At 42.6% G+C, this 25,411-nt stretch overlaps 2 protein-coding genes across 3 annotated transcripts in view; both read right to left on the bottom strand.

Moving 5' to 3' along the window:
• mgat4a (alpha-1,3-mannosyl-glycoprotein 4-beta-N-acetylglucosaminyltransferase A) overlaps positions 1 to 19,861 on the bottom strand; it is a 30,741-nt gene extending 10,880 nt beyond the window's left edge. For both annotated transcript variants that reach the window (XM_071539287.1, XM_071539286.1), the window contains exons 1-6: positions 18,947 to 19,861; positions 7,323 to 7,490; positions 6,554 to 6,694; positions 563 to 696; positions 389 to 435; positions 97 to 210 (exon numbers count right to left, since the gene is read on the bottom strand). In XM_071539287.1, the coding sequence (XP_071395388.1) occupies positions 97 to 210; positions 389 to 435; positions 563 to 696; positions 6,554 to 6,694; positions 7,323 to 7,490; positions 18,947 to 19,040 (698 nt within the window). In that variant the 5' untranslated portion in view covers positions 19,041 to 19,861. The remainder of the gene's footprint in view (positions 1 to 96; positions 211 to 388; positions 436 to 562; positions 697 to 6,553; positions 6,695 to 7,322; positions 7,491 to 18,946) is intronic.
• A 1,078-nt stretch (positions 19,862 to 20,939) lies between these two features.
• On the bottom strand, positions 20,940 to 23,576 carry creg2 (cellular repressor of E1A-stimulated genes 2). The gene is made up of 4 exons (XM_071539288.1): positions 23,089 to 23,576; positions 22,322 to 22,491; positions 22,074 to 22,187; positions 20,940 to 21,961 (listed from the first exon to the last, which is right to left on the bottom strand). The coding sequence occupies exons 1-4, from the start codon at positions 23,512 to 23,514 to the stop codon at positions 21,820 to 21,822; spliced, it is 852 nt and encodes a 283-aa protein (XP_071395389.1). The 5' UTR covers positions 23,515 to 23,576; the 3' UTR covers positions 20,940 to 21,819.
• Positions 23,577 to 25,411: the final 1,835 nt, after the last annotated feature.

Raw genomic sequence — 25,411 nt, forward strand, 5'->3', positions numbered from 1 at the left:
TCTGTTATTTCCATAATGACTTTCTATCTCCCACTTGGACTAATTCAAGGTCAGAGCGTCGAACACACAGATGTCACGCCCGTGTGTTTTTCTCACCTGACTCTCTCTCTGGAATCTCCAAAAGTCTCTTTGAGGTTGCTGAGGTCGGGGTAGTAGGCGGCTGGAGGAGAGATCACTTCCAACAGGCCCGAACTAAACTCTGTAGAAAACCTGGAGAAGAAAGAGCATCGATGACGTCAACATGGAAACACAGACACACACACACACACACGTTTTCTCTGGGTGACATTTGGCTCCTTTTTTTTTTTCAACGTTTTCATCTAGAGCAGGAAACACAAGGTCAGGAAGGCTTGTGTGCGTCTGTCAGGAAGTGATGAAGTTTACTCACTCTTTCTCCAGGCCGGCCACCACGCTGTGAACATACTCTACGTCAGTCTGCAGGGACAAAACCAGACAAACAGGCAGACAAATACACACACACACACACCTTTTAGCATTATGGAATCTATTGTGCAAATACATCAATGCATGACTCATTCTGTATGAGAACATCTGAGCTCACCTCCCCTACGAAGACGATAATGACACAGTCAAGTTTCTCCTCAGGCGACAGTTTGTCTATGAGCGAGCGCAGCGTCTCCGACAAATAAGACTTTACCTTCCGCTTCACTGTGGGGATCCCCATCACCATGGAGACTGGGGAGGAGGGGGGGAGAGCATGGTGAGAACAAGTACCAGTGGCTGCAGCGGTGGCTGACTGTCAGGAGCTTTTATCAGCTGGTCACCAGCTATATCCACAGAGCATACAATGGTCCCTTAACACTCATTCAGCAGTGGTAATGCCCTTCAACTGCTGGAGACTTGCCACCACTGCTGGAAATTTCTTAAATTAATAAAAGCAGGTACAATCCAATCTTATTGCAGGTAATATCCAGTCTTACTGACCTTATGAGGTATATGTAGTATGTATATGATGTATGTATATGATGGTATGTAAAGCCCTTTGACACATGCTTGTGAAAAAGGGCTATATAAATAAACATGACTAGACCGACCTCCAGAAAAACAATTGAAACAGGGCCAATTTTTAGTATTAGTATGTATGTATGATAAAAAGTAACCAAATAAGAGTCTAATTTTGGAATTTCTGCTGTGTGTGGAACTGGAGAGATGCACAGGTTTGAAAATGGACCCAAAAAATAAAGTTAACCAACTCCCCCAATTTCTGATGCGCAGTCTAAGCTGCTAGTTGACAACGATGGTCAGTTTCACTGGCAAAAATCCTGTGTCTGCGCTATCATGCTGCATTTCCTTGTAGGAAAGTGCCTTTATATATCTCAAGCTATGTATCATAGGCATGTTTTTTGTTTTGTCATTGCATCAATATACAATCCTGATCATCCAACTTTCCTGCAAAATAAATATAATTTATCAATAAATACAACACTTAATTATACCATTTCAGTAGAGAATCACTGAATCGTCCTGATGTAGCAGTGAGAATAATTGGAAAGTCACAGTATTCTCTTATGATTGCCAATTTGGCACAAAAGGTCAATTAGTGTGTGTTAGCTTGGAAGTCTTGAGAAAATAACATTGGGAAACCTGTCTCATGATAAAAGTGGCACCCAAAAATGTATTTAAAAAATGTGTGTGCAAGAAAGGGAGGTTGCAAAACTGCCCAAGTTAGATAAATTCCTACATAAGTCTTCATCAGATCCACGTGTCGCCGGGGAGGAGCAGCAGAGGGACATTTTGAAGTTGATGCTAATGACCTCTAGCTCTGTGGCTGCTAGCATCAGTGCACCATCTGCTTTACTGACTGCAGCCCTCAGCTTGACATGTGGTAGAAAGTTCCTAACCAGTTTGCCTGCCAAATAATAATTATTTATACTATTATACAACTACTGTTTCAACAACCTAGCAGTGAATTAGAGTCAAGTTAATGTTTGTGCTACTGCCATCCAGTTTGCTATCTAGCTCTATCAACTAACTTAGCTAGCTGATGTTAGGTTTCTGCCTTGTCCATCCATGTAATACAGGCGTATCCTGACACATATTTGATGCTCTCTTACAATAAATTCATGCTACATATCATTCACTCCATATCAGTCTTGACTCCTTATTAGAGATCTGAAAAGCTGCTAAACTAATGGATGGTGGCCGTCAAGAGCTTTTCTAACCAGCCTCAACAAACACTCTAGAGATGACAAAACAAAGCCGCAGCAGTGAGAAAAAAAAGACTGGCGGGGATTTTCAGAGGGTCTGGGCCCCTGTTAACCACAAAGCCCCACTGAGAACCGACACGATGGTGATCACGGTCACTGAACTGTGAGAGGTCACCTAGTGCAGAAGTAAAGTTCAACTGAGGATAAGAGAAACAACAATAAGAGATGAAGACAGAGGAAAAGAGAGTGGCTATTGTTATCTCCCTATCGCTCCTATTGTATGAGGCCTAGAGGGGGCCTCGCCGTATAGACAGACTGTTCTGTAGACTGGGGAGATTCCCTGAAAAGTACACTGCACCCTTAATAGACTGCTACAGACATATCACACTCCATTTTACCCACTGGGACACAAGGATCACTTTCACTGGGGAGAGAGAGAGTGTGTGAGAGAGAGGGACTGAGAGAGGGGAGAGAGAATGAGTGAGTGAGTGAGTGAGTGAGTGAGTGAGTGAGTGAGTGAGAACAGCAGGCACACACTGGTGTGACTAAAAGCAAATGGGAAGATGAGTGAGTTACCAGAGTGGTTATCTGACACTGAATTGCTCTGTTTTTCTCTTGCTGGGGAGAAAATAATGGAAGACATTAAATTAGGCTACTTATTTACTTGTGTGGCCTCTCTCCGATTTGCCATGTTTCCTTCTCTAATCTTTCTTTCTCATCCTTTATGCATGGTGTGCTTGCCCTTGACTGAATTCACATCCTAGGGTCATAATACAGGAAGCAATTTTGCATATGTTTTGTATGAAATTGCCAATGCTTTCTGGGAGAAAAGGAAAACAAAAAAGCGATGCCTTAATGGAAGTTTCAAACAATTTTCCCCCACAGGGACAATAATGTCTGTCAAGTAAATGGGCCTGGGCTGCTCCTACAAAAGGTGTGTGTGCGCATGTGTGTGTAGGGTTTAAAAGGGGAAAACATGCGGAGCAGCGGCGCACATTGCGATGCAGAATGCATGAGCGGCGAAGTGGACGAGAGAAAGGGTGCAATCCTCCAGAGTGATCTGTGCAGCGTGGAAAATCTGTCCCCGTTTTGCTTTGTGTTTCTCAGCGCTGCGAGCCCCGCACCGTATAGCGACACCCACTACCAGGAAAGTAGGTCGAGGATGAAAGGAGAGTGTGGGAGGAAGGAAAAGAGACAGAGAGTGACAGAATAAGGGAGGGTGGGAGACAGTGAATGAGTGAGAATGCATGCAAGTGCGGCGTGAGGAGGACAGGCTCCAAGACTACCCCTCCCCGTGTCCCTTCATCAGCCTGCTCGCTTTGGCAATCCTTTCATCTTGCTCAGGAAAAAAAATCTTCATTTCTGTCCATCTGAACTTGAGCCTCTCTGACACACAAGTGAAAAGGACTGATTTGCCATGCCACACGAAGAAATGGAGATGGTGCATGTGTGTGTATAGTGTTTGTGCCGTCTTGTGGGGTCCAAATGTCCAGCACAATGTGAAGGGTTGCTCAAACTCAATAAAAGGCTTTATTTTACAGATTAGGGGTTAGGGCTAAACATTATTTAGGGTTAAGGTTAAGAGCTATGCATCAATGATCATTTTTACAGCTTGGGATATTCACACAAGGGTGTGTGTGTGTGTGTCAAGGCTCCCACGCTCACTTGGACATTAAATTCAAGGGCTTTTCAATGACTTTCAAAGTCTTGTTTGGTGAAATTCAAGGACTAAGACATGACATTCGTCAAACTTATAGAGGCCTCAGTTTTTACTTTCTTCGTTCTTGTCAAGAAATCGTGGTGAAATCATTAATTTAACTGCAAATATATTAACGCAAATATACATCACAGGGTTTTCCTCAGGGTGTGAAGTGTTGATCCTAGGAAGCAGAGGTCCAGAGAGCTGAGGCATATGTTTCAATACAAAATTATAAAAGTACTTTCAAGGTCATCCATTCATTTTCAAGCCTCATTTTATTTTTCTCATATTCACAGAATTTCAAGGATTTTCAAAGCCTGTGGGAACCCTGGTGTGTGTGTGTGTGTGTGTGTGTGTGTGTGTTTCTGTATGTGTGTGTGCGTGTGTGTGTGTGTGTGTGTTAAAAAGCTAAGGAGTGGCCTCAGACAGTAATTAGTGTAAGATTAGATCTTGAAACTATGTGATATACGATCCAGTGTTGATTATTGGACTGAGACCACAATTTCCACCGTTCACGCCTACTTAGTAAGCAACAGATTCAAAGCTTTGTATGACATCATACAACACCCAGTAAAGAAAGCCAACAACAAAACATACCAACATGAGGTTCATATTGATTGTCAATTGATAATACTGCTATGTCAGGCAGGCTTCACACCAAACATTTTAGTCTCAGAGGTTCTCTGCACTGTTTTTTTTTCCCATAATCCCTGTTCAATCTAAAGTAAAGTGGGCTGATGTCCTAATTTACACAGCTATAAATATCCCAATGTCAGATATGCTTAGACCAGCAGAGAAACAGGAAGAACAGTAAAAAAAAAAAGGGAGAGAAAGAGAGACAAGCACAGACAGACAGAGATAGAAAACAAAAAAAAACAACAAAAAAGGGGGGTTCTTGAGGCTGTGTGAATTTGCCAGTAGCTTATCAAGTGTGTCTAGAGGACCATCTGTCTGTTTAGTTTCTGGGCAGTACAGTCAGTTCAACAGTCTGGAGATCAACAACTATTAGAGCTGCGCCATCTCAGACAGACATTGCGACAACCAAACAACTGACCTAACTAACAGTGACTGCAACAAGGCAGCAGTAAGACTTGTATATCTAGCTAGAAAGCCAATTGGTGGATTTCCAAGAGAAAACCAAAAAGAGCCTGTCTGCAGGTAACAGATACCTGTCTGCTTGCCATAAAACGAGCCAGACTGGCAGAGAAGAGGAGAGATGGAAGAGATACGTCTTGCTTTTTCTCTTGCTTCCTGAGGGAAAACCTTATACTCATGGATCACTGGACTTTGATGAGACTAAAGAGGCCGTAGGCCAGGAATAAGAAAATCTGTTTGTTCCCCCTGTCTTCTCCCTCCTTCTTCCCCTTCTAATTTGTCTTGGGCCTCTGTTCTTGCCCTCAGCCATTGTCACTAGGAATGTGGAAACGCCCTTTGAGTTGTCCTGCCCCTCAACTCAGCCCCTGGCCCCAAATTCGCTCTGTCTATCACACTCACACAGCTAGATAGGTAATCCTCTTAGGGAGAACTCGATACGGCGGAGGTCACTATGCTGTGTGCCGCTGCATGAGGGGTGGAGGGAGCAAAAATGTAATGCTACAAATGGGGGTGATGAAAATAGGAATGAATGGGAAAATAGAGTGAATTAATCCATGCAGGAGGGGGGGCTGATGTCAGACAGCAACTTTCACAGAACACTATACATTTCTGTAAACTGTGCAAAAATTAGGTTTTGTTTTGTCTACACTGCAGGAAACTACTTGGTGTGACAGTTTCAGTGTGAGTTATTGGTAATTGAGCCAGAAAATGTTTTGTTAATCTTATATGTGCTTTTAGACACATTTTCATACTGCGACTGGAATTGTTAAACAGTCCCACAGTTGACTGCCTGGCCAAAACAGGATATAGGGGCAGGTGTATTGGTTTACAGCAAGCTACACAAGGATAAATAGGCATCACGTTTCTGAATTAACCTATTGATGCAGTTCAAGAAAGAATTCATCATTCTGCAGCACTGGTACCACCATGGTCAGTTGCATTCATAATAACTACATTTATATAGCACTTTTGTTTACAACAAAGTTACAAAATACTGTAAAATGGAATGAAAACCAAACATTTAATCCCAAACAAACAGCTATAATGAACGGGGAAATTTACACTGCTGGATCTACCTTAATCTACCTTAATTTGGCAAAATTCAGAAACTCTGCAAAATTCAGAAACCATAACTGGACTACCACAAACAGATGAAAAAGATTACTTTGGTATAATGAGGGCAATAAGTTATCAGTTAAATGCAAGTTCATATAGACACACTCGCAATTGTGTTTTCTCAGGTGGGTAGTTCCCAAGTTTACGGCACTGCTATATTAGGTATATTACTGTTGTCATGATGAGACTGGTTTGCTAGGTCCGGTATAATAATTAACTATAGGTTACTTATAGGTTGTGTTGACAATGCTCCATCCAGACGGGGATATTAGTTGTGAACTAGGCACCAACTGAGAACTTGTTGAGAGGCACAATTCTGTCCCTGGTGTAAATAGGATCTCTGCAGTTTTGAGTGTGTTTGTGTAGGGCAGGTGTATTCTAGAGAGAATGCCTCATAAATCAGGGGCATTGTGATAGAAAGAGAACTTGCAGAGCTCTGTGTGTGTGTGTGTGTGCGTGTGTGTATGTGTCTCACCTCCGGTGCGGCCCAGACCAACCTGCACAGCAGGGTGCAGGCTGCCCTCATTGTTGAGTAGATGAGGCAGGTGGTGGTAGATATTTGGCACCTGGAGAGGTTTCCGATTGGCCAGCTCCTTCAGCAGTTTCTGTGTCTCGTCTGAAAGCAGACATAGAGAGACCAGTTACATTGATTCCTCTTCTCAATTTCAACAAACCATTCTAAAAGCAACAGGTGCGCTTGCGCTTTTTATGTGCGGGGGGAGGATATGCATTATTGGAGTGAGTGAAATTATGCTGACTTCCTGGTATGTGCAGCCTAAAGAGTGCATACCGTAATTCCCCTATGCTGTGCATTGCAAATAGCAAAATGAACTAAAGAACAAATGAACGAGCACCTCATAAAGATGATAAGATGTAGACCTCTTCAGAACACTCAATTCTGGGCATCTAACAAAAGAGCAGGGCAACAAATGAACTAGGCTTTGTCACATCTAAGAGCACAGCATGGTGTTCGGTTTTGATTCTAACCTATAGGAAAGTCGATGCAGAGCCATAGCCAGAGGGCAGCACTAAGAGTGAAAGGGCAGAGTCCATTAGATGAAAAGAATTTAAAACGCTCCAGATTCCACAGACTACACACTACCACATCCATTGAGCACAAAATACTCAAAGCTTTCATGGATTCCTTTCAACCACAGTGGAAAAGCTCAGTTGCAGTCAGTGAGTTTTTGCATGCGTCTCCCGTGTCCTTAACGGCCAACAGTGTATCCGGGTGCATCAGTTACCTGAGAAGTTGGTGAGGGCATCTTTGCTGCCGTTGGTCTCGGCGATGGCGCGTCTGAACTGCTCCAGAATGTTGTTGAGCTCAGAGGAGCGCTGCAGCGTCCGGTGCTCCGCCACACGAAGGCGCTCTTTCAAGGCATGGAACTCCCGCTGGTACGCTATCAGCTTCTCTACAAGAAAAAACAGGAAGCAAAGGAGGATGCATTAGCAGGCAACAACATGCCCTCTATATGAAACAATTGAAAAAACAAAAGGTCTGATGCAAGGCTCACACCCTTAGTCCTAGAGAAACCAGAGATCAGTCAGGGAGGGGGCATGGCTTTGAAGTCTTGAGTCTCGACAGAGTTGGAGAATGTTGCAGCAGTGGGCAGACACAACACACACTAGTAAGAATTTAATACTGGTAAAAGTGCAAAAGTGCAAGTGTCTCATTTAAATAATGTAATGGTTTAAAATCAAGCAGCAGGCCAAAATTCACTGGTGTGCCACTATCTTGGACCAAGCTAGCTGAGCCAGAATGTCTCTCGTGTTAACACATTACTTCTAACTGGCAGAGCCGACTACAAGCTTGTGACTCGCATACCAAAATCTGCCACCAATGTGGCAGCAAGACACTACTAATGGCTGCGAGAAGACCAAGCAGAGATGAAAATTGGCTTCAAGCTGCACTTTAGGAGGGAACATCAGAGGATGCATCTATTTCTTATGTTTATCGAGTTAAAATGTTGTTGGACAGATGTTGACTTAATATGCGTGTTCTTTTCCAGCAATGTCCTGTTTCACTTTCATACAGTTACACAGTTGCAGAAATTCACACCTGGGAGCTGCCCAGCAGTTTTCCCCTGCTGGCTACTGAACAGTCCCACTGGAGCGATATGGAGTTAGGTGCCTTGGTCTCTAGGGCACTTCAAGAGTATTTGTTAAGGGAGGGGAGTTACTTGTTCAATTTCCCACCCAAGAATTTCCCAGCTGGCCCAGGGATTCAAAACACCAGCTACAGACCTGCTTATCTAAAAACTATGCTACTGCCGCCCCCGCCCCATACCTTGGTATGGGGCGGGGGCATACCTTGGTATGGGGCGGGGAAAAAGCCTGTTCCTGGTGAACTCTCGGTGAACAGCAGAAGTTGACAGCGGAGGATGCAGGGCTTTATGAAGAAGAGAGGAGCTGTAGTGGGCTGAGATGCTGTAACGTTCCCTCCCATTTTTGGAGATTAGTGATGTGAAACCAGGTGCGTGCGTGCATGTATGCATATGTGTCTCTACAGCATTCATCGACCCACCTGAAAGCAAGGCTTAGTGTCAGGATTAGCACCAAAGACCCAGTTCCCTTGCATAATTTATGAGGGTCTGAGATATGCAAGATTAGTTGCAGGTAGAGTACAAAGAGCATCTGATGTGTGTGTGTTGGGTGGGGCAGTGGGTTTGGACAGTCTCTGTCTGATCTTCCGCTGCCGGTAGATTACGTGCCCTTTTGGAAAGCCCCTCTCTACAACAAAACCCACAATCCCTTTATCTCCCCGTCTTCATCTACCACTCTCTCTGACTCAGCTATTGTCCATCCACTCTGCCCTAGCTCCTCTTTCTCATAGCAGCATGTTGTTCCTCCGGACTGTTGATCTCTAGACACACAGACAGATGCTGTCATTTGGCCCAAGCCTTATGAAAAGGGCAACTCCAAACTCAACCACAGACTTTCATCTTCACATCAGCCTTTGATTGTAGGACCCCATCCCCGCTGAGATGAAACCACACCTGTAATCCCACTGCGCAAAGAAACAAGGCACATAGGGCATTCACATCACAGGAACCAATAACAATAACAAGAATTGTATTGGGTTTCTATTTAGCTATGTTTTTCCAATGCAAAGACCTAGATGCGGTGAAATCGTAGGCCTATCACATGTATTCAGTCATCTCTCACTGTCTCTCAAGGGAGCACCCACAGGACAAGTGATGAAAACTCAAATGCCTCCCCCTCGGGAGCAACTGAGCAATGCGTATATGCCCGGGTATGTTTGACAGTGTTTACTATAGTCTCTTGACATTTCAGTTAAATGTCACTCCAGACATAGCTTTTCATTCCTGTTTAACCATTGCTGACCTGCTGTTCATCTACAAACTTTGCTGGATTCATTGACTGAAAAAAAAACCTGAAACACTTTTACAGATCAAGTGGCATCTCTATCAGACTAAGACTAATGTGTGTGTTAAAAGAGTATAAGGGTAAACGGTGAGCACATTCTACTGGTATCGGGCAATTAGATAACTGGATGAATACGCTAAACCCATTAGCCAATTAGACCTACCTGGGGTCTGCAGCACAGCTCTACAATCTCATTATTCTTCACTTGTGCTCTCTACAGCTGAGAGTAGATAGAGCAGGTGGGGGAAGGGCAAAGTGACTGTGAGCCTAATGCACTGCCTCTGAGCTGTGACAGCCTCTCCTCTCCTTCTTCCCTTCTGCATTCAGCCATTATTTTTTGCCGTTCTCTCATTCTTCTCCCTCCTTTGCTCCTCTTTTCATATTTGTTTTTTCTTTCCATATTTCCACATTCTTTAGTCTCCTATTTGCGTGCCCAACCATTTAGAACACTTCTGTCCTGGCATGCACCATTTTTTCTGCTCCCTCCCCCTCTGTCCCGATTCCCATTCTCCCATAGTCCTTTGCTCTCCAACCTTCCATCTCCTGTGACATCTTGCCCTGAGGTGTCATCCTTGATTCTTTTGCTCAGTTCATTTGATTTATTAATGAGATATGTGGGGGAAAATGGGGAGTCGGGCACACTATAGACCTTCAATGACTAGCCTTCACACAGACAGACTCAAGGCCTCATTTATGAATGCATACACTCACACACACACACACACACACACACACACACATACTTTACTGCTTGTTCTGTGCAAATGCCTCACTCTTCCAGCAAAAGAGAGATGCATAATCCCTCAGCAAATTTGCTTCCTCTGACACAGTATTTGAAGTTGACACAAACAGTATATCTTCTCATCTACCAAATGCCTAAACCACAAAAACTCGAGTCAGAGTCAAGAACCAATTTTATGTTCAATTAGGTTATGTGGATCAAATCTAGTGCTTTCTGATTTAAAAGGTTATCAACTGACTATAGATGAGAGGATGCAGAAATTAGGTGCGAAGTTGAATGAAGTTGTAGGCTGATTTGGCAATGGAGCAGGGCGATGCCAGCAAAAGGTCACCAAAACAACTATTTATGTATGAATGTACGTACGCATTATATTCTTGAAATGAAGACAGGCCAGCCAACCAAACATGGGTAATAATTGGCAGGTAAATCTTTCAACCAGCCACTTAGCGGGTGAGGTTCTCTGATCTACTTGCTGTATAAAAAAAAAAAAAATCGAAATCATTTTCCAATAGTTCTTCAATACTGAGGCTTTGATTGGAGCGTGCTGTGACATGTGCTCCAACTTCATTTGTTCTCTTTCTCAAGTGCATGGATTATAAAGAGCAAGTTGTGTCATCGGGTCGAATGATGGGAAGCCAAATAAGAAGAAGACAAGCTAAATAGGAAAATTATTACTAACATTTGCAAAAAGAAAAGAAGCTAGAATACAGAGCTACAGTGGTGGACCAGAACAGGAAACACAAACTAATACAGTAGTGTTTAAGTTAAAAAAAAAAAAGGATGTAGGCTAGACCATTTTTGACCAAGTAAACAATATTACGTTTGGTCTAGACTACCTGATTTGCACTGTGGAGAAGTCTAAAACATTTCTTTGCATTGGGAAGAGCAAACCTCAAAGACCATGATGCTACCAAAGCCACGTGCAGATTATTGGTGGGTACACACACACACAGACACGCACCCACACCAAATGTGGAGGCAAACAAAATCTATATTCCTCCTTCCCAATTCTACTCTCAGTTCCTCTTTCTTTAGCTGTCTTGTGGTAGCCTATATTCAGTTGCTTTGGCAATATAAAATTGTTAAAGATGCTATGTGTAGCATTTTAACATCAGTAATCATTAATACATTTCTACAAGAAAATCACTGGGACATTCCTAAAACAAAACTATTAGAATCTAAAATACAAAAGAGAAGACTTGTACTGCTGACTGCATCCTCCATCAAGTCCATAACTCGGCTCAGGAAAATTCATAAACCTTTATGGACTCACAACAAACAAATTTACAATAATGCTACAGGCCAAATAAAGTCTAGAAAGGTGAGTTTTCAGTTGTGTCTTGAAAGAAGATACAGAATTGCATGCATTTCCTCAGGCAGGGAGGGAGGCACAACCCCCCCCCCCACACTCACACCTACCTCCAGGTAGTTCATCCTAATGTGTGTGCTGCTATAACAGTCATTTGAATACTCAAAGCTCTCCTCCTTTAAACCAGGTTTAAACACCACCTGCCAGTCTTAAAGTCTACTCACATCTGTTTCTTGCTGTACTCATTGTTACATTGTGTTTATTGTTTTTGAAGAGTGGACAAGTATTTGAGAACTGAATGTCGAAAAAGAGAGACAGAGAGAAACAGAGAGAGAGAAAGAGAGAGACAAAAATGTTCACCCATGACTGTGTATAGGAAACAACGTTCTATACAAACCATTAATATGAATGTACATCACACTTAAACAAGTTGACAAATCTCATACAGGCTGAATACCAAGACCAGAGCTGGCTTTTTCAGAGGCATCTTAGAACTAGTCTTCTCAGTTCCACAGTGAACCGACAGGACAAGGATGATAAATGGAGGATGAAATCCAACCCTGAGCTCACAAGCAATTTGGAGTTTTAACACTCAATTTGTCACCTCATCAAAAGCAGCATATCTGCCCTTACAGTGATCTTGTCCTTGTGACCCCACTCTCCCTCGCTGATGTATGCTGCTGACTGTGTGTTCATGAGTGCTGATGAGGGACTTGTGCAGTGTATGTTTGCATGAGTGAGAGAGTTGCCGTATGTGGGTGTCCTTAAGGCAAAGTGTCACTTTTCCAGCACATTTTCACTTTCTGGCACACAAACCCCCACGTGAACAATCAACCACTGATGATCTTTGTCCCAGGTATCCACAGATACAGCACTTGCTTTCTTTCTTTTAGAAAATACTAAAAATCCTGATTCTAAAATATACTGAACAGAAATATAAACGCAACACTTTTGTTTTTGCTCCCATTTTTCATGAGTTGAAATAAAAGATCTAAGACTTTTTCTATGCACACAAAAGGAGAAAACAAAATTTGAGAGAAATAAGCATTTTGTGTGCATAGAAAAAGTCTTAGATCTTTTATTTCAACTCATGAAAAATGGGAGCAAAACCAAAAGTGTTGTGTTTATATGTTTGTTCAGTGTAAGTATGAACTATACTATACTTTTGACATTGCCATGGATTTTTTTGTGTCTGTGGTCACAATTGGTTAGAAATAATTTTGCTGGCAATGGCAAAAAGCCTGAGGAAAAGTTTCCACGGACTCCTTGGGGATTGCTCATGAACCAATTTGGAAGTTGTGTACCAAAATTTCAACCGAAATTGTCATCTTAAGTTCACATTAACTATAAATCCTCTCGGTCCTTCCTCCTCCTCTCTTAAACATGGTGGCCTCTTTAGACTGAGAATCAGGCAGTTTGCCAGAAGTCCCATTAGTCGAAATGATTTTTGTCCTAATTTTGACATCTTTGCTATCTCAGCAAACTGCATGTGTCTATCGAAGTACAGCCAATTTTCCTCAAAAACACATCAGCTTTTATGCACATGAGAGCAAATACAACAGGCTCAGCCATTACCAGTCAATGGCAACAGCCATTAAACCTCTGTTTTGTTTGCTGAAACCTTGTCACAGGTCATTTAGCCTTTGCTTATAGCTTTTGTTTCTAAATTCCACCTGCCAGTCTGATGTGAATAAGATGCACATGTATGCAAAATGTGTGCGTGTGTGTGTGTGCATGTATGAAGACCCTCAAGTGGTGCACCTGCCACCCACGTGGTTCCACAGTACACTGCAGCTGCCTTGAGCAACACAAAGCGTTTATACGGGCCGTTATCTTTAAGTGGGACAGATGGTGCAAAGCATGAACTTGAGATTGATAGAAGGACAAAGACAGGAATGGAAATAACATGTTGGATTTTCTTCTGTTTTCTTCTCTTCAGGGAGCAGATCGCAAAGTTCAGAGACAATCCAACTTTAAAGCTAGTCCAACGTAATTCATGTAGACATTAACAGACATGGGTTTCACAGCCACAACTCAGAAGTTGTCTCTGACCACAATCATCAGATGAATCATCTGTGAAACCCAGCTGTGCAGTACATGACTGCTGAACAGTAAATGTCAAAAAATGTGTTTCTTCCAAGTGATACAAGTTTGTATAAAACATTTCTTATCCCATTCATGGCTCAACATTATCACTAAGCATAAAACGTGCAACACTTATCCTCACATAGGAAAAAAAAACAAGCACATCAACGCATAGAAATAATATTGCACACGCACACAGTAGTAGGTAGTATTGATCTTGGGTGGTATTTTCCTGAAGGGAACTGCAAGTCGATCCAGCTGTAGGTTAGAATGCAGGGAGAGAAAACATACACTCTGACTTTTTTTACATTATCCCATTCTCTCCTTTTTTCTTGTTCAACAAGCCCCCCGAACACTTTCACTTAACAGTAAACCGAGTCTTACAACCTTGCTCACTTCCAGCATCGCTTCAAAAACGGCCAAGCTAACTAATATTTACCCCCTTGGCATCTTTCCAAACCAGATTCTTAATTTCCCTTCTTCTCCACCTCTCACTGTGGGCCCACTGTTTCTCCCGACCTCCACCCACTCCTCTTCCTCCACTGTGCTGTAAGCCATGAGTCTCTTTGTGACAGAGCGAGCCGTCTGACAGCGCTGAGCTGACAGCTTGGCCCTGCTCCGTTTACTTCCACTCCTCCTCTGGCTCCACTTGGCGCCTGTACAGCTCATTCACTATGCCAGGGTTGCCACTCTTTTTTGGAAAATCCACTTTCGGGGGTGACTTCGATACATCTTCTAAAATGATATACTTGATCTCGACAGTCTCACATCACTGCAGGTTGGTTGCTATAGTTCCATTTCAAAAAAATTATGATGTGGCAGCGCATTATATCAATATGGTCCTAAAGATATCTGAATACAGTTTTTGGCAATGGGTTAAATTACAGAGATCATCAGGGGGATTCACAAGGGGATTACAAGGGAGTGCTCCCTTGGGCCTTTAGAAAAATAACTTATTTTTGGTAATTTGAGAGAAGGACTTGTAACCCTCTGACTTTCTAGGGTCATCCAAAGGTTTTCCATGGTATTTTACTAATTTTGTCATTGTTTCTCATGAGATTCTATAAACATCCTGGTTTTACAGGATAAATTGTGACCCTGCTATAAAAATGACATAATATTAAATCACAAACCAAAACAGGCTTGATGCATGTGGGTGTGCATGAACATATGCACACAGACAACCCAGTGTGCACACACACACACACGTCCTCAATCATACAGCAAGCTTACTGTGCATGTCAGACGAGGGCTTAACCAACAGGGAACAGTTAGAGCCCAACAATGGCCTTGTTCTCCTCTCTGACAGAGGAGAATTTGTGTATCCTCGGGGGAATTTTGACCAGAAGTAGAGAAGGAACATGACTGAATGAAGAGCAGTGTGGCATACAGGAAGTGAGGAGAAGCACGAGGAGGGAAAGAACGATGATTGTTAACTCGTTAATGAGCAGCCGCGGCTGGGGGCGCCTGTTCCTGTTTATGGAAAAAACAGAGTGAGGGCTGTCTGTGTGTGTCTAGGCAGGGTAAACAACACCAAAAAAAAAAAAAAAAACACCACCAAGAAACTTATACCAGTGTCTCAACCTCGGTTTGTGTCAGCACTCTCTTCCCGTACCCTTCCGCCTCTCTCAGTCCCTTCTCATCCTCTCTCTTCTAAAATCTGGGCCCTTGGCCTTTCGCCTCTCTTTCTTCCCCTCCCTCTGGGCCACTTAGCGTATGTCTGGCAGGCTGCCCTCTCTCTCTCTCTCTCTCTCTCTCTCTCTGTCTCATCATCAAATAAAAAACATATCACAACCAGAGACAAACAAAAGACAAAATGCACAAGCGGATATTCTCTCCCATTCTATCTCCCATGCAGCAAAGTTCTGCCCTACCACCCTCCTTATCTGCCTCCACACTCGCCCCCTCGCTGTAATCACTCCCTCCTTGTGCTATTTTTGTCCCATTGTGTTTAGAATGATCTGATGATGGAAGAAAACCATGCCTTTAAACAGTGAGGAAGGGGAACGAAGTTCACGAGAAGAAAGGCTAGGAGGAAGTCATATTTTCTAAAAAGGAAGAGTATTGTGTGCCTGGTTACCGTTTTCTCTCAGCAAACTATGACTGCTGAAGCACCTTCCAGCCATCTCAGACCCTGACGGCATTATTCGTGTTTATCCTGCCAGTCAACATTGTTGGAGTCTACTTGAGAGACAGCCATGGAGATACTGGAGAGCAGGCTCTCACTAGGGGACGGGGCAGACTCTGACAGAGAAGTACACATTCTGGAGAGTCATTCAGCATGGAGTGTTTGGACAGCTGACTGGCACGGCTCTCATTCACAGCAGTCAAGTGACCAGAAACAAGACAGGCAAGGGTGACTGCCGGGAGCACAAGATTAGCCAATAAAGAGAAATTCAACTGTATCTTTAGGCTACATACTTGAACTGTACACATTTACAAAAGCACCTTTTCTGTGCATGGCCAGTAAAACAGGATTCGAACATTTCATCTTCAGAGTGACTCATCGCCTGAGGCCAAGTAGACTCTAGCCACCCACACCGAACAGAATTAAGAGGAGAACCCATCCAGAATCAGAGGGAGAAAAAGGATGGGACATGAAAGAGGCTCAGATATAGGGCTGGGCGATATGGTTGAAATCAATATCACGATAATCATAAGGATTTTTCTCTATATCAATATATATATCACGATATGGTTCATGTATGCAAAATCATGTTAAATAATCAAATTAATGTTCATCTCATTGAACCGAATGGTAATGTTAGGTGTGACTTCAAACAAAACAGAAATATTCAAATAATATTCCTACCATACCTCATTTTATGAGAGTTTTTAAGTAAAATTTGCTTGTCATCATCAATTTAGACAGCAAAAATGTGTGTCACGATATTAAAATATCTTCATATCATCACGACATGATTCCACTGAAAGACGATAAATGATAATATTGAATTATTGCCCAGCCCTACTCTAAAAAGATTTCATATGACGACACATGAAATGCCAGGAAAACGGAGAGAGAGGGAGCCACTGTGAAAGTAGGTAAGTGCAAGTAGATAAAGTGTGAGTGTAATGCTTGTGAAGTTGATGAAAGTCAAACACACTGATCACAGTTTTATTTACCCTGAGATTAATACACTGAAATCCAGGCTGCATGTGTGTATATACATACAGTATATATTTTTGTTTTTACTGGGGACCTTTGAAAGAGGAGTGTGTTAAGTGTCTAGATCTGGTTGCATCTCAAATTCATTTTTGTCCTTTTTCCCCCCAAGGATAACTAATTTTATGTTTGATCCCGTCACAGTCAGAAATTCAACAAAATAGCAGCCCAGTGATGCGCCTGGGGAAGGAGACTTTGAAGCAAGGAAGCAAAGCTACTTGCATCAGTAGCCTTCACATAAAGCAATGCTGCCCAGAGTTTATGATATAAATCAATACCCTGGTTTCCACTACAAGGCCAGAAAGAGCTTCTTATTATTGCAGGTACTCTGTTTGATTCTTGTTGTCAACAGATTTGTTCAAAGATATAGCCTACTGTATAGCCCAAGCTGAACTACAGCTTCAAATAAACAAACAGGGTGATTGTTTTCAATGTCATGTCATAAACATATTATACTGACCCGGAGCTGCCTGGGGTCAGTAAATAGTAGCAATAGTAAAATAGTAGCAATAGTAGAACCTTGTTTAGCAAGAGTCGTTTGGAATTTATGTTATTCAGGTTGTTTAGGCTGTTTGCAAAACATCTTCTGAACCCTGAAATGTATTACAATTCCAGGCCAAAATGTATTCAAAATATGAAAGGCGGATGCACGCATGTTGTGACATGCTTTGTACAGTCTAAGCTATAGTTCAAACACTTTCATTTGCATGTATTTGTTTAACACAAATCCTAGCCTTTAGGCACAATCAGTCAACACAGGTTTTCTTTAAGTCTGAAATTGGGGCTGCATGAGCCTACAGCTAAAACGGTTTTCTTGATTATTTTGCTAGATACTGTGATCACAAATATTAACCACAAATGATCTGAGGAACAAAACTATTTTACTTTTGCATCTTCTATCAACATCTTAACTAGTTTCAACGACAGTGGGCATTCTAAATTAAATGAAATATTAAAGCTGTGTTTCCGCAACTGAAAATTATCAATTGTGGAAACACAGCTCTATCTGAAGTGCAGATAAAGAGGCTCCTAATGAACAGCATTTCAGACAATCCAGAGAAGTAAGAGCCAAGTTATTATGTTCACAGCTTGTGTCAGTTTAAATGTTAAATAGACCCACCGGAGCTGGTCTTCATAGCCCCGCTTGGACTGTAGACCACCTGGTTCGTATCAACAGGTGCAGACAGGAACAGAGAGCACCCTCACTTGACCTTTGCTTATCACACTCCCTTTAATCAAGCCATGGAACAGTCTTGGCCTGCTGTAGTGGTGGCACTCACTGGGCTCCATTTAGAGGAAAACTATTTCATTGACCTGATAAGCACTGGGTAATCACGACATGAAGCCTCGCCTTGGAATTTATCTAAAGGCTGCAATTATTTACACTCTGCTGATAACAAGTCACTAAGGCCCACAGCCCTCCCCACACCCTGAGAAGTAAGCACTCAGCACTTACATACTATTGCCCAGCAACACTGTATAGGGCATTGTGCAATAGGCCTGAGCACAGACGTTTCAAAAGACAGGCATAAATCATGGTGAGTATTTTGATTAGAATAATGATTACGTTGAGATTGTAGTTTCTCGAAGAGGGGTGAAATCGCTGTGGAGTTTCTACACATCAAAAGTGCTTCAAACTGCGCTGTCTGGTGCGTTAAACTGATGGTGGCATGATAAATTATCTCCAATTGATTGAGGGTGGATCGAAACAGAAAATTATCGAGCGATGAGCAATGAGCTGTCAAAAGAGATGAGAACGGATACCGATCTACTCTGCTGCCTTCACGCTGAAAGCGGAAACATCAGTGGCAATACTTGTCCTAGTCAAAACAACAGATAGAAACGTATTTTGAAGGGCCACCTATTAGTCGTTATAGGTAGCCCATATCTAATGTATGTTGCACCGTGACAATGTAAACAGGCTACCAGTTAATGCCAATCCACCCAACAGAAACCGAAAGAGGACATGAGGAAGTGCATGGGAGCAGCTGCTGTCCCACGACATGTTTAGGATCTACTTGTTAGGCCGAAACGACTTTACCCCCAATGTCAGCCTGGTGTCTGTATGTCAGCCTGTCAACCTGATACAACAGGCCTTAACAACTGTCACTTCCCAAAACCACTCACACCACAGATGTGATTTTTTGATAACGGTGATGATGGGGGATGCTTTGCCTACCTTTACCATTCTGCCACGCTGTGTACCAAGACAGGCTGAGGAATGAGGTGAAGAAAATAATCGCAGTGGCCACAGTTCCATTTCTGAGCCTCATCTCATTTCAGCGATTCCTCTCCTCGACTGTCGGGGACCCCGGGGCTGCCGTGCCTCCCTCTCTGCCTTCAGGATGTTAAGCCGAGCGTGGGCGTCGGCATACGGGGCGTCTAAACGGTAAAGCGCTCCGGTAAGAGGGCAGTGAGCAGGACTTCGGTGTTGGGAGGGATTAGTTGGATGTGTCCTGTGTGTCTTTGTCGTTGTTCAGAGGGCTGTAGCTGGCTCCTCCTGTGCCGTCCTAGAGATATCAGTCACGAGTCAGCCCCTCCAAGAGTGAGAAACTGCCTTGGCGTGATAAAACAGCTTACATGGTCGAGTAAAGACAACCCGAGCTAGCTGCCGTTACAGTCCATACCAATTCATACAGCTACAGGTTAGACAGCATTTCAACTGACGGTCTGACGGTTGATCCTCCAGGGAGGCTGTGTGGTCTCTGACGGCGTCCGCAAGGCTACGCCTCGCCTCACGTTGATTATGTCTGGCAACAGATTTTAAAAGCGCGTTGGTACTTGTTAACTAGCCGGGACTAACGTTATATCGTTAACGTACCCAGTGAGTTTTATCTGGCATATAATACATGCTAGCCAGTCGACCTGCGACACAGTACCCGTTAGCTAGCGAGCTAACATTAAGTTGCCTGGGCTGAAACTCCGCTGGCCAGACTCGGTCCGTCAACCTGCAGCTTACCAAAACAAAAGCAACCATAGAGACGCTTTCGCTGCTCGGTGCAGAGTGGTTTCACGTTCAGCCTGTCGACTTCAACTGTCTCACGCCTTTTAGGTTTTAAGTTATTGGCGACTAATTGTTTACAGAATAAATTGAGCTTTATTGTAAAGCTGATGAAGCGTCTCTGGATCTAGCTCTACCACCAGTATCAAGCAAGCTAGAATGTGATTTAGGTCTTCCGGTCACAACTTTCAAAATAAAACCCTTACATATGTTGCAACATTTTTTTTTGTAATACAAACTATCAAAGTGAAAATAAAAAATACTATTTAAGGAGGAATCGATGGCTGTCAAAAATACAAAAAAGGCCCAATCACAAAGCACCAGACCTGGAAGGATTTTGACACATAGCAGTGGCACAAATATTTCTAAACATATCTTTGCCTGAGTCAAGGCCGTGGAAGTAGCCTATTATATTATTTGGGTCAAGACCAAGGAAGTGTTGAAAAACCTGTAATTGGTCATTTAACCGGGCAGCCTGGCGTGTCGGGCGGAATTTCAGATTTCTGTAACTCCGCCCTCTGGTCACTACAGGTGAAAAACATGCGCGATCTCTACCAGCAGTCAAATGCTTCCAGTGAAGTGATTTAGCCGGGTTTCATCATGAGTGACTAATCTTGTAATTACCAGAAGCCTCCACCGTCCACCTTCTCAGGACAAAAAATGCTTTTATTTTCCTCGGTGAGAGGAGCGTTCCTTTTTAAAAGTAGAAAGCGCGCCATCTTGTGTTCATGCCTTCAACCAGCAACACAAGTGATGACATTGCGCTAATATCCAGTGAATTAAATAATAGCGAAATGGAAAATATGCCTTATTTTACTGGGGACCCCCTGGAACCTCTTGTTTGTAGTGTGTGACAGTTGTACATGCTGCTAACATGCTGTTGTTTATGCTGCTCTCTTGACAATGTCATTCTTGAAAAAGAGACTTTAATCTCAATGAGACTTTTACCTGGTTAAATAAAGGATAAATATAGATATAACCTCAACAAGGACCCCTGGAGGTCCCTGGACGCCACTTTGGATCACAGTTCCAGTCTTTGTCTCCATCTCTTTTTCATTGGTGGACCTGAATTTCTTCTTAAAACCTTGTTTGCACTAGTCATATATGCAAAACTACTCTCCAAATATAGATTCAAATTAGAGCCAACTGAATCAAAGACAAAGATGTATTTCTTTATTTGAGCAATTGTATGCACACAGTAAAATATATCAAAGCATCTGGCTAATAAGCGTTCATGCTTTTACCATTTACATTTCCACACAGTTCCAGAAATTCCACATCAGCACTGATTAATGGCCACATTGTTTTCAGCCAGAGGTGCCACAGTTAAATTATTTATTTCCAGGTGATAGATTAAAAAATAAAGATCTTCAAAGACAGAACAAATCTACAATGCAAAGATGTGTAATTGCTAAATTATTGACAACAATCTCTAGTTTTACATTCAGGTTTTTAATACCGTTTCCTCATCTACAAGGACACATTTTTGACTGTTGATGCAACAAATTGTCATGATGTATGTGATCAGACTTAGCTTGGGGCCTGTAAATTCACTCGACTTTGCCTCATAATTTTTCTCCAAAAGAAAACTCAGAGCCCAGGTGCACTAACACTTCAGATGTGTATGTTTACTCATGAATTAATCAATAGAGCAGAGGCACTGCTCTGTTCAACCTTAACAAAAATTACAATTTCCTTGTGCACGTTTAAACACTGACTGGACTGAACAAATCAAGTTCCCATAAAAAGTATTTGTGTGAATACCTGTGGATATGAAAACTTAATAAGCTAACTAATACATGGACACACCAAATACAGGAAGCCAGTTGGTATTGTGCAAAACAAAGTGGAAGGGCAACAAAAAGTATGTAGGCTGCAAAGGGTCTTCACTAACCCCAATTAACAGCAATGGTATTTGAGAGAGATTTGAACTATTCCTAGCACAATGAGGCTTTGGGGAATCTCACCCCATATCAAGAGGACATCTGTTGTGTAGACAGCTGAACTGATCTGTATTTATAGGCTGAAATGATGCACAGGGAGGGACATTCTCAGAAGGGCGTGGCTTTGAAGTAGTCCTCCAGTGGAACGAGCGCCACTCCTCCGACCCAATCCTGCAGCCAGACCTGGATCAACTCCAGCTTCATGAAGAACCACTTGTGTCCCACCGGCCATTTTTTCATCACAGGATGTCTAGAAAGATAACAGCATTGCATGGTGATGCATGCACAAAATAACTCCCCATTTGCAGTGGCGAAGCCACCATGCATTCATGCAGTAATTGATCCTATATAAGCCCAGTCACCTTGAGAACATAGCCTCCTTTGCAAACTCCAGCTCCTCTGGGACCACCTCCACCATCTTGCCCGTTAATGTGAGTCGAGCACATCTTGGATCCTCTGGATCATATATCATTTGCCTTGAAATACAGAAGACCATGTTTCCATGGTAACACACATTTTAGGGGGTTTGACTATAGGCTTTTTGAGTGGATCAGTAACTCAGTGCTATTTATGTGGCAGTCAGCAGAGTGCATAAAAAGTTGGAGCTTACCTGCAGAAGTCTCCCTCCGCCTCAGAGAATGTGAGAGAAGCATATGGGTTGTTTTTCAGGTCTGCTACAGTGTTGTCCATTGCAGTAACATAGAAATAGATGACTCCAGTGCTGTTGTCCAGCGGTCCATCACTGACTGAGAAGATGTTCCCAAAGGGGAGACCCTTGATCTGTGCAAGAAAGTAAGATGTTATCAAAGACATATTCAGTTACAGAGCAGCATGCAGAGCAGATTCATTATTAATAATGCTCAGTGGTGTGGTGGTTTAGGATATGGGCACAAGGGATGTGGATGTAATATGTGATGTATCCTATGCATTTCACTGGTGATAAAATAAAATGGGGGATATACTTAATATACAGTTATATATCCCTGACTTCATGATTGATGGTGCTGTTAGTGTGAAAGCTGAGCCCAGCCAGCAGTGAAGGCTATTGTACACAGAATTACAGGGGCACAGAATGTAAGTATTCATATGCTATTCCTACGGTCTTGTTTAATCAATATCTGTAATTCCTACAGCCTTGTCTAATCAATGTCTGTAAACATTGGCAATTCTATCCCAAAACCAGAAATGTGAGAGTTGCGATTAACACCTGTAACTGTGTCATGATATAAAATGCTTCCTAAACAATACATAGAGAATGACTTGGTGTGCCTAGAATGGATGAAATCACTCTCATAATTAGTTAAATTAATTCTGGGGAAAATGTTGATCTTACAGTCAGAAAAACCTAACCATTAAATTGGTTTCCCCCTTCACTACCTTGTCTTGAGTTGAGATGGTGGCCAGATGTCCCCAGTCGCTGTAATGAGCGATGTATCTGGCGGTCCTAGCTGTCTCCTGGTGCGGGGGAGGAGTGGTGTTGGCAGACTTTTTCACCTCCTCCATCCGATATGAAAACAGTCGAGACGAGAGAGGGGCGACATTGTCGTTTTCCGACTTGACTAAGTCTTTGGGGCTCTCCACACCGTCTCCCAGCACCTGGGACGACGGGTACGCCTGCTTCCATAACCCAGCATTGTCCCCCAGCAGAGCGGGGGCGACCTCCTCTGATATCGCGTCCAGCTCCCCCTCCACCACCACGTCGTTGGAGGAGACAGCCCAGGAAACCGAGTTCCTCAGGGTGTAGCTTTGGCACACACACAGCACACCGGCAAGTACTGCCAGCGGAAAGTAACGGGACCTCATCGAGCTCGGAGAATGACCGTCCTTCCACTCTTCCTCCTTCCACTCACTCTCTTGTTTACAAACTCACGTGTATTCGCTTTCACAACACGGGGAGATTACTTACAAAACTAGACAATAAGCCTACAGCGACACCCCTCGGGACGCCAAGGAACTGCATTTCAAAATGTGAAACGCTCATTTTACTTTCAGCCCAGACAATTTCTGGCCTTTAGACATAGCGCTTAAGTATAGTAAAACACCATGCTATTTATATTACGAACTAAATATCAAAGCTGCTCAGCTTGTAATGCCAAAGCCATACATCCAGGGGCAACATTTGAACTTGATTGCACCTGAAAAACGAATGACATCTGCTGAGAATTATCAAGGTCACTGATAATTAACATTTTATATTACATTATCCATGTAGTAGTGCCTCTAGTGGTGCTTTTCTACCATAAATATTCTATTTAGTTCAATGCAAAAAAAAAAAATCATTGTAAATTAGCACTAATAAATTACTCATAAGTGGAGTTCTACATGAATTAAGCCTTCAGCATATTATTCCAAAGCTTCCCGTTTACCTGTCTTTATCCCTCTACCTATCTGTCTGTCTATCTGTCTATCCTGAACTTGGTCTGTCTGCCTGTCTCTCCACCTGTCTGCCTGTCTGGCCTTGAATTTATATATTTGCTGTCCACCTGTCAGCTCACCAGTATTTATGTCTGTCAGCCTGCTTTTCTATCTATTTGCCAGTGTCTCTGTCTCTCTTTACTTGCTTGGAGTACCAGAAAGGTGGGATTTTCCATGTAGGACAATACTATGAGAAGAATAATATGAAAATATTTGAAAGCCAATTTAGTGTATTTACTCCAAGTAAAAAAATCACCATTTGGCTAATGAACAGAATGTTGGGTAATGTAAATTGTCCATGGTGATGAAAGTACTAGTGTCCTGTATTTACTATCACACTGAGGGATTTTATCATTTTTATAGCAATTGTTTGATGCACAATAGAAGCTGTAATAAAATACAGGCAGGCTAGAGTAGCACAGGCAACAAATTAAAAAAAAATCTCCTCAACCGATTAAAATCCATAATTCAAGTATTGGTTCAGCCAGGTCAAGACTTTGGCTGATAGTGAGTGTTATCCTGCATCATATGGAGCTATATCCCCAGAGCCACGCAGCTATGTCAGCCCTAAGTAGAGGATCTTATCACCCGAGGCAGGCGCCACAGGTGCTGGGTAAGCTCAATAACATCCTGTATGAGCTAAGAGTGATTGTCACCACTTGGATGGTCGCTGTGAGGAGGAGCATGTCTGATTTAATCTTATCCTAACACATAATAAGAGAGCACATCCTGGACAGGGCCTGAGTGCCACTGAGCAGGGTTACCTGTTTGGAGAGAAGGCCTTATTCCCAGATGTACAACTACACAGTCTAAACAGTCGGTCTCTACACTAGGCTGAATGGTCACCAAGCGATGGAAACCCTCAGCTTTTTCAACTCTACCTCCAACAACAGAACTGGGAATGGAAATGAATGGGCTGATGAATGGACATATAATGAGAGCTACATCCACTGAGGAAGGATCTTTATGCATTCATTTTGGCTGGAGTGGATCTGTGGGAAGACAGTGCCAATCTACATGGTGAGAAGAAAAGGACAATGAGTTCCTGATTGTTACTTTTTCTCCCCAAGAAGCTGAGCATGGATGAATTTAACACCAGAAGATGACTATTGCTATGTTTCCCTTTTTTATTTTTATTTTTTTTACGATCTATTTTACTGCAGAGTAACTCACTCCCTTAACTCCCAAGACACCTGAGATAAAACTGAAATATCTGAGGTAAACTTGTAAAAGTGACACATTATAAAAAAGATCAACTCAACTATTCACTCAGTACCCCCCAATT

This window comes from Centroberyx affinis, unplaced genomic scaffold (assembly GCF_046629955.1).
Source record: "Centroberyx affinis isolate AG114_WGS23_722 - 3 ecotype Tasmania unplaced genomic scaffold, CSIRO-AGI_Caff_v1 ptg003428l_1, whole genome shotgun sequence".
NCBI classification, from domain to species: domain Eukaryota; kingdom Metazoa; phylum Chordata; class Actinopteri; order Beryciformes; family Berycidae; genus Centroberyx; species Centroberyx affinis.

Bases quoted from the DNA above. Each gene is read 5' to 3' on its own strand.
- creg2 (XM_071539288.1), bottom strand. From the start codon at position 23,514: ATGAGGTCCCGTTACTTTCCGCTGGCAGTACTTGCCGGTGTGCTGTGT. The intron at 22,492-23,088 runs GTAGTGAAGGGG...TTTCTTGCACAG, and splicing joins CCATCTCAACTCAAGACAAG to ATCAAGGGTCTCCCCTTTGG. The intron at 21,962-22,073 runs GTGACTGGGCTT...TTATCTTTCTAG, and splicing joins AAGGAGGCTATGTTCTCAAG to ACATCCTGTGATGAAAAAAT.